Below are 16,485 nucleotides of genomic sequence, written 5' to 3'. Positions count from 1 at the left end.
TTTTTTAATGTGGCTACTAGAAAATTTAAAATTACATCTTTGGCTCTCATTGTATTTCAATTATACAGTACAGGGTTAGAGCATTCCTTCCTATTTGGTAGAGCAGAAGTGTGGAAATTCTTGGCAGAAGCTGGTTTGAGGTTCCTCCCTTCTGTTGTCTAGCTCCTCTCCTAAGAAGGCAAAGTCAGCTAAACTCTGTAGCCAAACATGACTTAGATGATTCCTCTTTCCCATCCTCGGGCACAAGACCAGAGTGGAGTCGTGGCTAAATATCATTTTTTTAAAAAATGTTACTTATTTATTTGACAGAGAGCGAGAGAGCAAGAGAGAACGGGCACAGAAAGAGGGGAAGCAGCAGAGGGAGAGGGTGAAGCAGACTCTCTGCTGAACAGGGAGCTTGATGGCAGGGCTCGATCCCAGGACCCTGATTATGAGCTGACATGACAGACACTTAACTGACTGAACCACCAGGCACCCCAGCAGTGTCTAAATATTGCAAAAGCCTTTTTGTTGGTCTGTGTCTCTGTTATGGGATGAATTGTGTTCACCCAAATTTCTAGATAGAAGTCTTAAGCCCCAGTACCGCAAGAATGTGAATGTGGTTGGAGATAGGGCCTTTCAGGAGGTAAGTTAAAGTGAGGCCCTTAGGTGGACCTCAATCCAATCTCACCATCGTGCTTATAAGAACAGGGAATTTGGACAGACAAGGAGAAACCAAAGACAAATGGGAACAGAGAAAAACCATGTGAGGACACAGTTGGAAGGTAAGTTCACCTGCAAGCCCAGCAGAAAGGTCTCAGAGAAACCAAATCTGCTGATACCTGCATCTTGGACTTTTCGCCTCCGGAACTGTGAGAAAATAAGTTCCTGTCCATTGAGCCACCCAACCTGCGACATTTTGTCAGGGCAGCTCTAGCAAACGAACACAGTTCTCTTACTCTTCAAAATATCAAATCCAGCCCAGCTCATAAAAGGGAGGGAGAAGAAGGCCTCAATGATGTTATGAAGAGTAAATGGCTTTAAGATAACACACCCAAAGTCACTTTTGAGAACATAGAGAGCCAGGAAGATATGACTTATAGAACATCCTCTGGCTAGCACTTTCTACTTCTCAAAATGACATCTTAACATTAACTACTTCAAAATTCCCAGGCTTCGTAATGTCCGATTTCCTTTTGTTTAAAATCACTCTGGAGTCCATGATATTTGATGCGAGAACCATCAAAAAAAAAGGAGACAGATGGACTCTTTTCAAAACAAGGTACAGATATGGGGTTGTTGGCTTTAAAATATTCTCTAAGGGCTTTCTCACTTTGCTTTCTAACATACTCAACTGTTCGGCCCTCTTCTTTCCTTCTCTTTCCTTTTCAATTCCTCTCCTATTTGAGTGGGGAATCCAACTTAATTTTATAAAGAAATTAAGTACAAGGCACAGAACATGGGAAGAAAGGAAAGCTGTAAGGCTATCTCTACATTTAATTTAGATTGGATTATGAGAGGCTCAAGATGTTCCCTAGGATCTCGGTGGGGGGAGGAGAGGTAGTGAAGGTGACCTTGGGTAAAGGATGAGCTGGGACCTGACTCTTATTCTTTGCTCCGGCAGCAAATTCCTTCCTTTCCTAGGAAATCCCAAAGGGAGTCAGGTTGTAATATTTTGCGTTGGAACAGAAGAGAACGTGTTTATTGTCTCAAATCCATCTTTTGCTGACAATTATTACCTTGTTTCTTATTTTAATGGGATCCATTAGTTTAGCTGCCGATGGAATGATGTTAATGAGGCCAAGATTATATCCACAAGGGCCCACTAGTTTCAATCTGTTTGTAGTTTATACCTCTAAACCTGGTGAGTCCTTTTACAAATGTGTGATATTGGTGATAAGGGGAATTAAATAGAAAAAACACTATAAAAATGATCGATATGATAAAATCCATTTTCAATTCTTAGCATCACTGACAGGAATAGGCTAGTGTACTCTTCATACACAAAGAATGGCCTTTAACATTTATATTATTGTCCATCTTTTAAATAAATCTATTTTTTATTTTCCTCAAGGCAAGCAGTTCTACCTTAAGGAGTGTAAGCCTAACATATTCAACTTGGTCAAAGAAAATATTTGTGACTTACACAGTGCAAGCCACATAAATTATGTCCAGCTTGTTCAAAAACAACATCAGCAAAAGACAGCACAATTTGAAGGGGAAAAAAAGTGTTAGAGAAATCATTCATGGTGAGATGAGATTGGTAGGCAGTGAAATTAAGAAAATGAAAATTTATATTAAATAACAGAAACCTGGGTTAAATTTAAAGTTTACTAAGCTTATTCTCCTTTCAATTCAGGGAGATTCTCTTAACAAGTAATGAGAAAATTTAAAAACAACATGGGAAAATATTAAAAACATTCAGGAAAATATTATAGTGTAATCAGGTCCTTTTCATATGCAAAACATAGGATTTTCTCAGGAATTTAAAATGCCCGTGATTTCTATTACATTTTAAATAAAGTCTTTATGGCTCCATGATAGCAATTGTAATGACCCATTCTGTGAGTCATGGGGTGTTTCTATGGTTTTACCAGCTCTAGTAACTTCTAAAGGTTAGAATTTTTCAAAGAAAGCTTTCATTTAACCTTCCTTAGTTTCAAAACAACATTTCTGACTTCCTCCTTTTTTGGTTCCAAGAATATGGTTTTTTTATCTAGCATTTTTATTTAACTACAACTTATTTTTGCCAAATTCTTAGAAAAAGGTCACTACTCTTATTGTATCATTAGCCTTGTTGCCTTTACTTTGAACTCAGGTATGAACTACATTCTAAAACTGGAAGGGATATTAAAGGTCATTTTGTTTATTTTAGACGAGGCCACTAAAACCCAGAGGTCCTATCCCACTTTCTAAGGTAACACGGCTTGCCTGTGAGAGCAAAAACTGGGATCCAGATCTCCGTATGCCTAGTTAAGGGTCCTTTCTACACCCAGATCCCCCCCTGCCAAATGTGGGTATTTGACATTCATTTCCATGTAACTGAGGATGATGGAGCCTCCTGGAAAGTTCCTCTTTCTAGAAGACCAACATTTTCAGGGTGGGTGCTTGCTTGTACATGGAAATCGGTGCGAGACATCACAGTCATGGCCCTATTCGTCCATCATCCAGATTTGAGCAGAAACTTACAGACTCTGCAAGTCACTTTATGGTATACAGGAGAAGTGGTTTTAGGGAAGTACTGAAGTTGTGTGGCTTGGCTGTGGGCAGCTGACAAATGGCAGTGAAACTCACAAGACCACAGTGAGACATGGGAGAGAAAGAGATTGAGAAGGGGCATCAGTTAGTCTTGGGACGAGGGACAGAGCCATGAACAGTGGTATGTCTGATAGTTCAACACAGAAGATAATGTTGGCATGAGCCTGCTGGCCCTGAAGGACTCTACAAGAAGGGTAGCATGACAGTCATGGTCTTCTGAAAACCTAAAGAATACATGTTTGTAAGAAATCAGTAGAAGTCCTCCACAAGCTTCCATCATCACACCCACCTGACTCATTACCCCATTGGTGCCCATATACTCTCACTCTTCCTAACTACAGATTCACAGTCTTAGGCCCCCCTTCCAGTGGCACCCAGAGTCCTTCCACTCTGGGCCCAAACAAGGACATCAATTAATGAGTGTCACCTCTAACCATCCAGCCCCATTAATTTTCCCTGGTCTGTTGAATCATTCTGATTAGCCCATTGAAGAGCTGTTTCCACCCACTTCAAAAAATAGAAAGAAAAAGAAAGAGAAAACAAATCCAACCAAAGATATAAAAAGTCTTGGATTCTATCTTTAGCTCCTGCTCATTTTCTCTCCTCTTTGTAATCACACCCCTAGAAAGTATTGTTATTCCAGCTGTCTTCAGTTGTTCTCCTTTTATTCTCTCTTGAATTACTTTTAATAACGTATTTTGTCTTCACCACATTCCACCCAAATGCCTCCTCCCCAAATCACCACTGACTTCTGGGCTGCTCACATCAGCAGTCAATTCTCATTCCACAACTTCCTTGACTTTCCAGCAGTCTCAACGAGTTTATCAATCAAGGACTTTCTTTTCTTGGCTCTTTGGACATCACACTTCTTTGTGTTCCTTTTTACTTGACTGGCAACTCCTTCTCAGACTCTTTGGCTGGTTCCCTCACACCACCTCCATTTCTTAAAGCTGGAGTGTCAGGGCTCAGTCCTTGGATAGCATTCTTTTTCCTTCATTCATCCCCTGATAACCTCATCAGGTCTGTTTCCTGACTACTCTCAAATATATACTTCCCAGGTCTGAAATCTTGCAGATTCTGAGCTCCTTTATCTCACTGCCCACTCAACATCTGTTCTTTTTCTTTTTTAAAAAAGATCTATTTATTTATTTAAACATCTGTTCTTTAATGCTTAACAGGCACCTTCAAATGTTGATGCATCCAAACCTCAGCTTCTGGTATTTCATCCAAATCTGCCTCTCTCATTATCTTCCCCATCTCAAAATATAACAGCTCTGTCCTTCTGACTGCTCAGGCCCCATATCTTGGCATCTCCTTAGACTTACTTTGTTCATTCTGAATTAATTTTTTAAAAGTATAGTATCTTCTTTTATTAGCCTTTTTTTTGACTGGCATCTATAAATAGGTAAGTAAATAATTATAGATAGATGGATGGATGTACAGAATGAATAAGCATATTTTCTTTCTTCTTTCACTTTCTCCTTCCCTTCCCTTCCATGCACTCATTCATCCATCTTTCTTTCCTTTTCTCTATGTTACATTGATACAATTTATTCACATTCTTATCTTATTAAACTCATTTCTTTTTGGTGGGGGGTGAGAGGGATAACAAGGCAGTCACTTACTAGGAGAGGATCCAAGAAAAGGGCCCGGGGGGATAGGGAGGAATACTTTATTTGTGATTTGACTCACAACACTTCACTCACTTCCTGCAAAAAATAAGGATTGCATATATCCAAGCAACTATTTCTAAAATTGTGAACTCAGTGATTTCAACATAAGAATAAACAAATTTCTCAACTGAGAGTGAGACCATAAAGGACAGTACTACGCAATAGCTTTTATAAAGTCAGAAAATATTTTTCATCAAAATGTAAATAATTATTTTTAATCTACTGAAATATTATCGCGGGGTGGGGAGAGAGAGAGAGAGAGAAAGCGAGATTGTAATATGCCCAAATACCCAACATCTGAAAGTATTTTGATTCTTTTTATCTATAGTAAAACTATGTTTTAAAGATTTCTAATCTATATAAAACCTTTCATGATTGAGATTAAGATAATGAAGTTAATGTTATTAATACCCAAATTCCAAAAGAGGAACAGAGAAAGCCACCCAAGTGGGTGTGAAAGTCCTCCCTTCCCTGTTAGAAGTGTTCACCAAAAAAAAAAAAAAGAAGTTCTTAGAAAAAAAATACACTCCAAATCTAGGAAAACATAAGCAGCAGATGAATAAAAAGGACTGAAACACTCTTTCTCCACCCAGACTCAACTTGTAAAGTCGGATTTCTCTAGATCCCCAGTTGCTCAAATGAAGGCATTGTACTCAATTATCTCCAAATCTCTCCTAGCACTGCGAAGAACTGAAGTTATCGGGATTCCTTATCTTGAACTTGTCTGAACACAACTGTGGTCAGGATACTGTAGAAGTTTGACAATGGTGCTGTATACATTCTGTTTCTGTTTTTATCTGACCTTAGTGGCTGTACCTTCCCAGCCTCTCTTGCTGATGACTCCTCTGCTCAGTGTCTAAGTGCTAGAGTGGTTGTTTTCTATATCTACTTACTAGTTGCTGATTTAGAAACTGCGAAATTTATATCTCCAGTCCAGAATTCTCCCTGATTTTGTCTCTAGACATATAACAATAATCATTTTATTTGACAGCTGTACTTGGGTGTCCTCTAAATTTTTTTATGTCCAAAGAAGAATCTATGTTTCTCACCCTACCCCTAATTTACTCCTCTTCTATTTTTTCTGGTCCTCAGTCTCAGTGATTTGTACCACCATCCACCCTAGTTGTTTAAGAGCAAAGCCTAGAAGTCATTCTTATTTTCCCTTTCTCTTATTTCCTATTTTCACTTCACCAGAAAGCTCTGTGGACAGAAGCTCCAAAATAACTCCTGAATTTTGTCAAATTTGCCATCATTTCCCGTGGAAATTACCAAACTAGAATGCTGTTTTTAAAGATTTTTAGAGATTTGTTTATTTATCTGAAAGAGAGAAATGGAGGCGGGGCAGAAAGAGAGAGAATCTTAAGCAGACTCCATGCTGAGCACAGAGCCCAACATGGGGCTTGATCCCACGACTTCAAGACCATGTCCTGAGCTAAAATCAAGAGTTGGCTGCCCAACTGACTGAGCACCCAGGTGTCCCTAGAACATTATTTTTAAGCTTAGTTCCCATGATTCCTTAATTGATCTCCCTGTCTTCACTGCTGACCTAACAATTGTTCCTCCCTTGAGCAAAAAGAGGGATTATTTTAAGTAGTTTAGATTGTTTATTTTTAATGCTTTCCATGCCTTCTTATTGTACTCAAAATAAAATCTCAATTCCACCTTATAAAAATCTTACATAATCTGATCTCTGCTTCTTCCCTCTGCTTAGCATGCCCCTTCCCAAACTTTACATGGCAGATCCTTTCTTGTTATTCCTATCTCTCACCACTGCTTCCTCAGAGAAAGGTCTTGCTGCATATGCAATCTGTCCCACATTATCCTGTTTTAATGTGCTATACAAAATTTCTTACCATCTCCCCTTTAGTAGATCATAAGCTCCTTGTGAACAGAAACTGAAAGTAGCCCTTTGAATTCATTACTATAAGTAGTCTGGCATCTGGGCAATTCTTTTTTTTTGTTTGTTTGTTTGTTTTTGTTTTACAGTTATTTTTATTTTTATATTTTTATTTATTTTTTCAATTTCTTTTCAGTGTTACAGAATTCATTGTTTATGTACCACACCCAGTGTTCCATACAATACGTGCCCTCCATAATACCCACCACCAGGCTCACCCAACCTCCCCCTCCTCACCCCTCCAAAACCCTCAGATTGCTTGCATCTGGGCAATTCTTAGAAGGTTCTCAGTATGTATTTGTTAAATGAATGAATGAATGGATACTCCACAACCATAGAGCTATTTTGTGATATGCCCAACACTTCCCATCTCTATTTCTTTCCCTTTCTTCCTTTTTTTTTAAATGGTTGATCATTAGATGTTAACTTAACCAAATCCTCTTAAAGTTGGCTCAGAGTTTTATGTGGGTTCACCAAGACCAGAAGTTATGACTGGTGGCTGGTTGAAGCCACAGTTGCATATCAACCAATAAGTTCTTTTAAAATGACATGTCTTAGTGGAGATTTGATTGACATTTGTATGGACTGCCAAAGCAGCTCTCATCACACACCACCATGGTACCGTGAGACTGCTGGCAACTTAAAATTCTTAATTGCCCTGCCAACAGAACCACTGTTGGTAGATGTTTTCTCGTGGATGCTATTGATGACATAATAGTTGAAAATCCTTGGGGCACCTGGGTGGCTCAGTGAGTTAAGTCTCTGCCTTTGGCTTGGGTCATGATCTCAGGGTCCTGGGATTGAGCCCAGCATTGGGCTCTCTGCTCAGCTGGGAACCTGCTTACCCGTCTCTCTCTGCCTGCCTCTCTGCCTGCTTGTGATCTCTCGCTCTCTCTCTGTGTCAAATAAATTAAAAAAAAAGAAAAAGAAAGAAAAGAAAATCCTTGCCAATTGTTTTGAGGGTTCTCTACTCTTGCACATGCCCTCTTGGATTAATTTATATTATACTGGATTCATCGGTAGCCTGGTTTCTTTCCACAGATGTTAAATCTGCCCTCCATAATGGCAATTAGAGCCATTGAGAAGAGGGTTTTATCACAGAGAAATTGAACTCAAGGTAAGCCAGCCAGTTTGTTTGTTTGTTTGTTTAGAGAGGGAGGGGGAGGGCAGAGTGCCAGGGAGAGGGAGAGAAAGAATGTTAAGCAGGCTCCACGCCCAGCATGGAACCCAGACACAGGGCTTGATAACCCCACCCGGAGATCATGACCTGAGCTAAAATCGGGAGTATGACACTTAACTGACTGAGCCATCCAGATGCCCCAGCCCAGCCAGTTTTGGTCCCAGGTCTAACAACATCATTTGGATTCAAACAACCCCGAATAATCTGTGTACCGAAGTTGTATGTTTCTGTAAAGTAGAATTAATATGACTTCTCTGTATGCCAAGTGAGTGCTATAAAGAAACATAAAGTGACTAGAATGAAAGTTCTGTGAAATAAAAAAACACCTGCAATCAGTTATTACGAAGGTGAAATGTTATTTTACTTCTCTGAATGGTAAAACTTACAATATTATTTTCAGTTCTGAGGTCTGTGGTTGCAGTGTGGTTTTATAAGTATCTATTGAGCATCTAACGTAGGCACAGCCTTGTGTGTTATGGAAAATTGGAAGAACTGAAAAAACACAATAATGTGATTAGTAGAATAGAAAATAGATTTTTAGACAAATGGATAAAAAGTGAAATTATTTAATTTTCAGGGGGAAAAAGGCTGAGTTGAGGCCCATTATATACACATTGTCTTATTTTCAGAAGGGAACAATATAGAGGCAATATTTCATCTGCTATTTAGTTCACAAAAGGGAAAACCTTACTGACTCCAAGAAAGAATTTCTGTGGAAACTTGTATTCTCTTCTTGAAAAGTTTAAAGGGTATTTCTAAACTGGTTTAGGTATTTCGGTCTGTTAATAGGGAGACATGGAGGCTCAAAGCTCATGATAAATTTGGAAACTATCATGGTTTTTACTCCTACTTCTACGTGGTGTGAGTGTAATTGTACCAGCTCATGACTTTAACTCATACTCCTGATCAAGATATCAGCCATAATGTCAAATAAAAATAACACTGAAACTTGCAATAGGTTCACTGAATGGTCCTTTGGTAAGACCTACCTTTGAACTTCAAGGGAGACTTAAAAAACCCAAAATGAGTTAGAGAAAACAGCTAGGACCCCAGAAACACTTAAAGCTTCCTGTGATCATGAAGGTGGGGAAAAGAAAGGCATGGAAAGGGTGAGCATAATCTTTAAGTAAATTCTAGTTACCTGGAAACAAGTTTTGAACTGATTTTTATATCCACAGAGGACAAAATCAGACATAACAGTTGGAATGAATTGGCAGGCAATTTTAGAAAGATCATACAAGCTTGGAAGCTGGTGATCTCTACCTTCCTGGAACTGAAGTAAAGATAGCTGGGGAAGAAGATCAGATTGCCTGCAGTGAATGAAACTGAAGTTGTGGTTCACAGTGAGAGGGTGTTTGTAAATTTGTAGGAATATTTTTAATAGTCACAAGGAAGTTTGCTAACTGCCCTTCTGTGGACAGGAAGCAGAAGTGCTAGATGTCCTGAAATGATCAAGAAAGGTCCAAACAGAAAAACTGTCCCACGTCCCACATCCCACATACCTTTGTAATGTCACACCACTATAGATCCACTGTAAAGTACTTTACCACATGATAATATTGGAAAAGTTTTTCAAGAAGTTAGGTAAAATAATTTAGAAGAAAGTTGTCATGAAGAAGAATTAAGGTGTTATTTAGAAATTATTCAATAATTTAATTTTTCTGCCCATAGTATCTATTTAATGTGTTATGTATTTCCAACTACCTATTTAATTTTAAAGGGTTCCAGTGCAAGAATTTAATTTTTGCCATGGCAAATATGAGACACACACAAAAAGATTTAAGACTTAGTGTCTTATGTGTTGAATTACAGAGATATACAACTATTGGGGAAACTAGAAAAGACTGTGCTTTGTTCTGTTTGGGATTTTCTTTTTTTAAAGATTTTATTTATTTATGTGACAGAGAGAGAGATCACAAGTAGGCAGAGAGGTAGGCAGAGAGAGAGGGGGAAGCAGGCTCTCCACTGAGCAGAGAGCCTGATATGATCCTAGGACCCTGAGATCATGATGTGAGCCGAAGGCAGAGGCTTGACTCACTGAGCCACTCAGGTGCCCCTTTTCGGGATTTTCTAAGAGTTTTCTAAAGGTACATCACTGCCAGCAATGCTACTCAGGGTGTATAAGCTGCTTATAAGACACCCTGGATCAGTCTATTTTTCTTTTTTAAAAAAGATTTTATTTATTGATTGATTTGAGAGACAGAGAAGGAGAGAGAGCACACATGTAGGGAGAGGGGCAGAGAAAGAGGGAGAGAATCTGAACCAGACTCCATGCTGAGTGCAGAGCCCAATGTGGGGTTCGATCTCATGACCCCGAGATCATGATCTGAGCCAAAACCAAGAGTCAGATGCTTAACCGACTGGGCCACCCAGGTGCCCCTCTACCTGGATCCATTTTACTTAAAGCTGCACATCTGAACATGTGTAATAATGGTGACAATTTGACATTCTTATGACTAGACTTAGATACAGAGTCTAAATAAGCAGACGTCTGAAACAGTGATGTAAGTTGCATTAAGCGTTTTGAAAATATTTGATTGCTATTCTCTATATTTTTCCTTTTTGAAATAGGAAAAGGAGATCTCTGCCATGAGAATGACACATTGACGTACATTTCCTGCTTGCCCCTTGGATACGGAGACTACCCCACAACTGTCTGCCAATCTATCCTTTTTTGCCTGCTGCTGATTATGGAATATTATCTTTGAGGTCCCTTTATGTATCAGAAACTAAATGTATACTTCACTACATGGAAGATTGTTGAATGTAGAAGATGCGTTCTGTGTTAAATAGTGTCACTTCTTAGTTGTATTTCATAAGATAAATAATTATTTTGACACTACGCTACACAATAATTTCTAGCTCATTTGCAAGAATATTATACTTTCCTCATTTTCCCTCATCTACAGCCCATTATTTTTCTTGGCATGTTCTCTTTACTTTAATTAAGGTTATTTTCCTCTTTCCCTCATCATATGCAAATACATCTAGTCTCTTATTAAAATAACGCTAGGTTTTAGTCAAGGGTCCACCTGTAGTTATGCTTGCTCAGTTATTTTATTCACTCCCCCATTTACTTTTTTACTTGTCTGGAAGGACTACTGATTTCTTTTGCGTCTTGTAAACTCAAACTTTTTCATTTTGATTAAGTGTAGTCATTAGGCAATTTCATTATGACTTACAGAAAAACTGTATCTGAACAAATACGCAGGAGATCCATACAATTTTGTTTTACATTTTCTTTTATCTTGGTTTTAGATTAGAGTTAGGAAATTATGTCAACTTAGAAAATCAATATGTGGATGATTTGTGTATGAGTTTCAATTTGAGGTATTAAGGAGGACATCCCATAATGCTCCTATGAGAAGGGATTGGTGTCTGGCACCACACTAGATAACCTCTGAAGTCTTGTCTCCTCTAAATTTTCAGACTCCTTGGTTTCTCTAATCTCACTAAGGATGGTGAATACTCTTGCCTCTCAGCAGAGTAAACATTCCATTCACAGAAACTCATATTAAGTTGAACCTAACTCTTTTAGTCATATACATGTTTATTTTGCACTTATAAAAGAGAGTGAGCCATATTTCCATTATTTCACTGAATTGAGAAGACCATGACAAATCAATGGATGCAAACACCAGTTCTCTGGACACGACGATTTTCACACATGCACACACACACACACACACACACTCGTGTGCATTCTTCTTACCTAACTTGACCAGGTGGAGCATGGAGGTATTACTTCCTCGTTCCGTGCAAGCGGTTACTGAGAGGTTGTAGATATCTCCTGGAGGCAGGCTGAGAATTGCAGTCATGACATTGCGTGTGACCTGCAAGACCCATCAAAATTGGGGTTTAAACTTCTAATGAACTTGAACTAGAATATGGCTCCAGACAACTACGGGGCTATAGCAGGCATTCCCTCTCTGTTCTGTGTAATCAATCTACAGTTGATTACAAGCTAATGGATACTTCATTTCCGTTGAAAATGATATAAATTCCTCAACTGAGCCAAATGCAAGGTAGCTCTAAACATGCATAGTACGTATCAGAATATTTTCTGCAATTAATTTTCTATCTGGAATATGTATTCCTTTGATATATTTCCTCATCTTCACAGCAAATTTTAGAAAAGGCATTTGCTAGGTTGGTACTGATGTGTACATTACTCAGCCTTAGCTGGGAAGCTCAGAAGAAACCTAGTCATGTCTATAGCTGCTTGGCTTCTTATTTCCCAGTCTCCCTATAGGTAGAGGAGAGCATGTGACCCACCTCTGACCAATCAATTGTCAGTGGAAGTCACATGGGCAGCTTATAATTCTGTTCATGCTGGGCTTCCACATTTTCTCTTTTCCTCTCCCCGCAGGCTAGAATATGGATCTAATGACTAGGAAGGTTCACCTATGCAAATGAAGACTACACCATGGTAGATGGAACAACAAGATAGAAAGAATCTGGAGCCCTGGATGATTGATCCCTTACAGTAGAGGTGCCCTGATCGTCCTGCGCTAGCATGAGAGAAACAAACTTCTATTTTCTTTGAGCCACAATCTTTGTTGTTCTTTTTTTTTTTACAGTAATGTAGTCTCTACCCTAACTAATGCAATTTCAAAAAGTTTAATAAAGCAGAAGAAAAGAAATCAGTATTTCCAACATACCCAAATATTTAGGAATTTTTGATATATAGAGAAAATATCAAAACATATTAAATGTGATTTTCTTGAAAATATTTGCCATCCTGAAGGAAAAGCTCAAATTGTTAACTGTAAATGTGAATGAATTACTAGTTATAACTATTACAGCTCAGTATTAAAGATTAAAAGTGAATTCTATGAAAGGAAGAATGCAATTTTTCTTGATTGTCCTTTCTCCATTGTTCTCTCATGGTACCACCTCACACCTGTTAGAATGGCAAAAATTAACAAGGCAAGAAACAACAAATCTTGGAGAGGATGTGGAGAAAGGGGAACCCTCTTACACTGCTGGTGGGAATGCAAGTTGGTGCAGCCACTTTGGAAAACAGTGTGGAGATTCATCAAAAAATTAAAAATAGAGCTACCCTATGACCCTACAATTGCACTACTGGCATTTACCCCAAAGATAAGAGATGTAGTGAAAAGAAGGGCCACATGTACCCCAATGTTCATAGAAGCACTGTACAATATAGCCAAACTGTGGAAAGAGTGGAGATGCCCTTTAGCAGACAAATGGGTAAAGAAGCTGTGGTCCATACATACAATGGAGTATTACTCAGCCATCAGAAAGGATGAATACCCAAGTTCTCCATCAACATGGAAGGGAGTGGAGGTTATGCTGAGTGAAATAAGTCAAGCAGAGAAAGTCAATTATCATATGGTTTCACTTACTTGTGGAGCATAAGGTATAACATGGAGGATATTAGGAGAAGGATGGGAAGAATGAAGGAGAGAAACCAGAGGGGGAGATGAACCATGAGATACTGTGGACTCTGAGAAACAAACCGAGGGTTTTAGAGTGGAGGGGAGTGGAGGGATGGGTTACCCTGGTAATGAGTATTAAGGAGGGCACATATTGCATGGAGTACTGGGTGTTATATATAAACAATGAATCCTGGAACATTATATCACAAATTAACAATGTATGGTATGGTGACTAATATAACATAAAAAAAAAATTGTTCTCTCATGGGAGCCTAAAATAGTGCCAAGAATCATAAGACATCTGTTTAATGTTTCAATAAATGTTTGCTTAATGGTTTTCAATAGTTTACGTTAAAGAATATTCAGATGCCCCATGTTGGGATTCAAAGAAACATACACTCTTTTTAATTTTCTTCTTTCCTTCTGCAACAACCATCCAGTGTAACATTCTAGAATGGGAGAGGTCAGTTGTGTCATCACCGTATGTCCAACTGATGTATAACAGACTGTTGTAATACTCCACAGATGTGATTTCTGGAGCAACTGGGGCTACGAGGAAAAAAAGAGGTGCTCTTTAGTTTAAAAGACTAATAATAATTAAAGTACTTCTCAACAGAGCATGAAATCTCATGTAGAGTTAGTTTAGAGCATTAAAGTTCACATCATACGATGGTCCCGGGGATCCCTGAACCGCTCAGTAGTATGGCGCAGGTTGGCTGTAAAAGGCAGATACTTGTTTTCTGGGACCCTACCTTGTATGGCTCAGACACAATGCAGCCAGACCCATCCGTACCTGAGGATATCAAGTCTTTTATATCAATTTCACAGCTACAAAATTCCAGAAATACTCACTTCTTTGAGTATACTTGCTGCATCAATAAATTAATAGTGTAAGACATGGCTGAACTTATTTTCCAAGAGTACTAAAAAATTGGGGATCCTATAAAAGTAAATTTTTTCATTGTGGTGCAGCAAAGTGTGTATGGAAATAAAGGACAGCAGGGTCAATACTTAGAGGGACAGAAAATAATTACTGTTTCTATAAAATAACAAGGCAATATCACTGATCGTGTCTAACCAGTGCTTTGCAAAAAGCAGGCTCTTAATAAATGTTGCTAGAGCAAGTAGTACAGGAAGGAAAAAGGGCTCTTCGCTAAATTCTAACACTGAGCTTATTAATTCTTAAAATTTTCTTACACATTTAAGTTTAAATTATTTCTAGTGGGGAGGAGAGTTCATTAAAAGCTTTATGATATATGAGCTCTGAAAGCATATTTGAATTATTTTTAAAACTAACTGATAATTCTGAGGATTTTAGGAAACACGTACAGAGTTGAATGTAAAGTCCATGTATGTGTATGTTGGTTTGAAGACAAGCAGGTATTCCATTCTGAGAGACAGCACAAAACCAGTTGAAAGACTTGGAGGAGAATTTCCATAAACCATGAAGATTCATCTTCCTCAAGATGCTATTAGTACTCATAATAAGCATTCATAACTATGCTTTCAAGAACAATTCTTCACTAAAGAGATTTGTAGTGCACCTGGGTGGCTCAGTGGTTAAGCATCTGCCTTCGGCTCAGGTCATGATCTCAGGGTCCTGGGATGGAGCCTCACATCCGGCTCTCTGCTCAGCAGGGAGCTTGCTTCCCGCTGCACCCCCTCTCCCCGCCTGCCTCTCTGCCTACTTGTGATCGCTCTCTCTCTGTGTCAAATGAATAAATAAAATCTTTTTAAAAATTTAAAGAGATTTGTAATATATAGAGTAAAAACCATTTCTGTTTCAGGGGTGCCTGGGTGGCTCAGTTGGTTAAGCGTCTGCCTCAGGCTCAGGTCATGATCCCAGGAACGTGGAATGGAACCCCGCGTCAGGCTTCCTGTTCAGCGGGGAGCCTGCTTCTCCCATTCCCTGTGCTCTTCCCCCTACTTGTGCTCTCTCTCCCAAATAAATAAATAAAATCTTAAAAAAATTCTGTTTCATGTGAAATTAGAGTAGTATTTCTATAGATTTGACAATAAAATCTTAAAATACCAATAATGTATCTAGCAAGTAACACAAATCTGCATCTTATTTCAGAATAGTCTAATAAAGAAAATAATACTTTTGGCTTCTTTTCTCTTAATTTATTTCTATGTAGTTCATTATATGTATGTATGTATACTTGTATTTCTTTGAAGGATATTTTCTCATGTTTTAATTCTAGTAAGGACAAGAGATGTATATAAAATTGTGAATCCAGAAGTGGAAAGCTCCCCCTCATGGGTATTAACCAAGTCTTTAGATTTTTATCTGTATTGTTGCTTTAAAATGCAGCATATTGCTGAAAGGCCACAAGATGTCACTCTTTGTTTATTAGACACTATTTGGTACACTAGCATAATTACTATGCATTTGACTTGCAGACAGAGTTGCCTAACAAAGACAGGGGACCTGAGATTCTAATAAATCACATCTTACTCAGATATTTTATTCCTACATCCTTTTATATCACACAATTTGGCATTTTGGCTCACAACTAAAGCGGAGGTAAGAGAAGCATGTTTCGTTTGCTTTCAACTTGAAATGAAGGAAGAAAACCAAAATGAGACAAGGCTAAATTTTCAACTGTTTTTTAAAAATAAGTATAAAAATAAAAGTCAGCCACCAGATATATTTTAATAGTGATTTATATGACATAATTTCATTCTTACACTACCTGTGAAATTCTTATGCCCATTTTAGAGATGTGAGAATTGAGACTGTGTATTTATATGCTTAGATGAGACCGTGAACTGCCAGGGTCAGAATGACTTAGTAGATTGTCCCAGGAAAGGATAAGAAATTCCCAGAGACCCAATTTATTGGAGATAATAGCTCACCTAGGCAAGTAGCTCACCTATTAACCTTATAACTATCTAGATTTGCTAGGCACATAACCTTTGCCAGATCCTGGTTCCCAGCTTTGAAAGGCACAACACAACCACTTGAGTCCAGAACTCCAAATCCTGTTACTTTTTATTTCTGTTGTGCTCCTTCAAAGACACTGCAAAGAACCTACCAAGGCAGTTTCCTGCCTTATTGCAGTGAGTTCTAATACAACTGGTTTTGCTCTATTA

The 16,485-nt window shown here is 38.4% G+C and overlaps 1 protein-coding gene across 1 annotated transcript in view; it reads right to left on the bottom strand.

Annotated features, from left to right (window-relative positions):
• LOC111142029 (protein tyrosine phosphatase, receptor type O) overlaps positions 1-16,485 on the bottom strand; it is a 242,659-nt gene that overhangs the window by 51,472 nt on the left and 174,702 nt on the right. The window contains 2 exon segments of the mRNA XM_022494949.1: positions 11,700-11,820; positions 13,787-13,938. Of these exon segments, the coding sequence (XP_022350657.1) occupies positions 11,700-11,820; positions 13,787-13,938 (273 nt within the window).

Source organism: Enhydra lutris, unplaced genomic scaffold (genome assembly GCF_002288905.1).
Source record: "Enhydra lutris kenyoni isolate GAN:26980312 unplaced genomic scaffold, ASM228890v2 scaffoldscaffold7, whole genome shotgun sequence".
Lineage (NCBI taxonomy): Eukaryota > Metazoa > Chordata > Mammalia > Carnivora > Mustelidae > Enhydra > Enhydra lutris.
The sequence above is the reverse complement of the archived record's forward strand: the minus strand, read 5'-3'. Positions and strand labels throughout refer to the sequence as shown.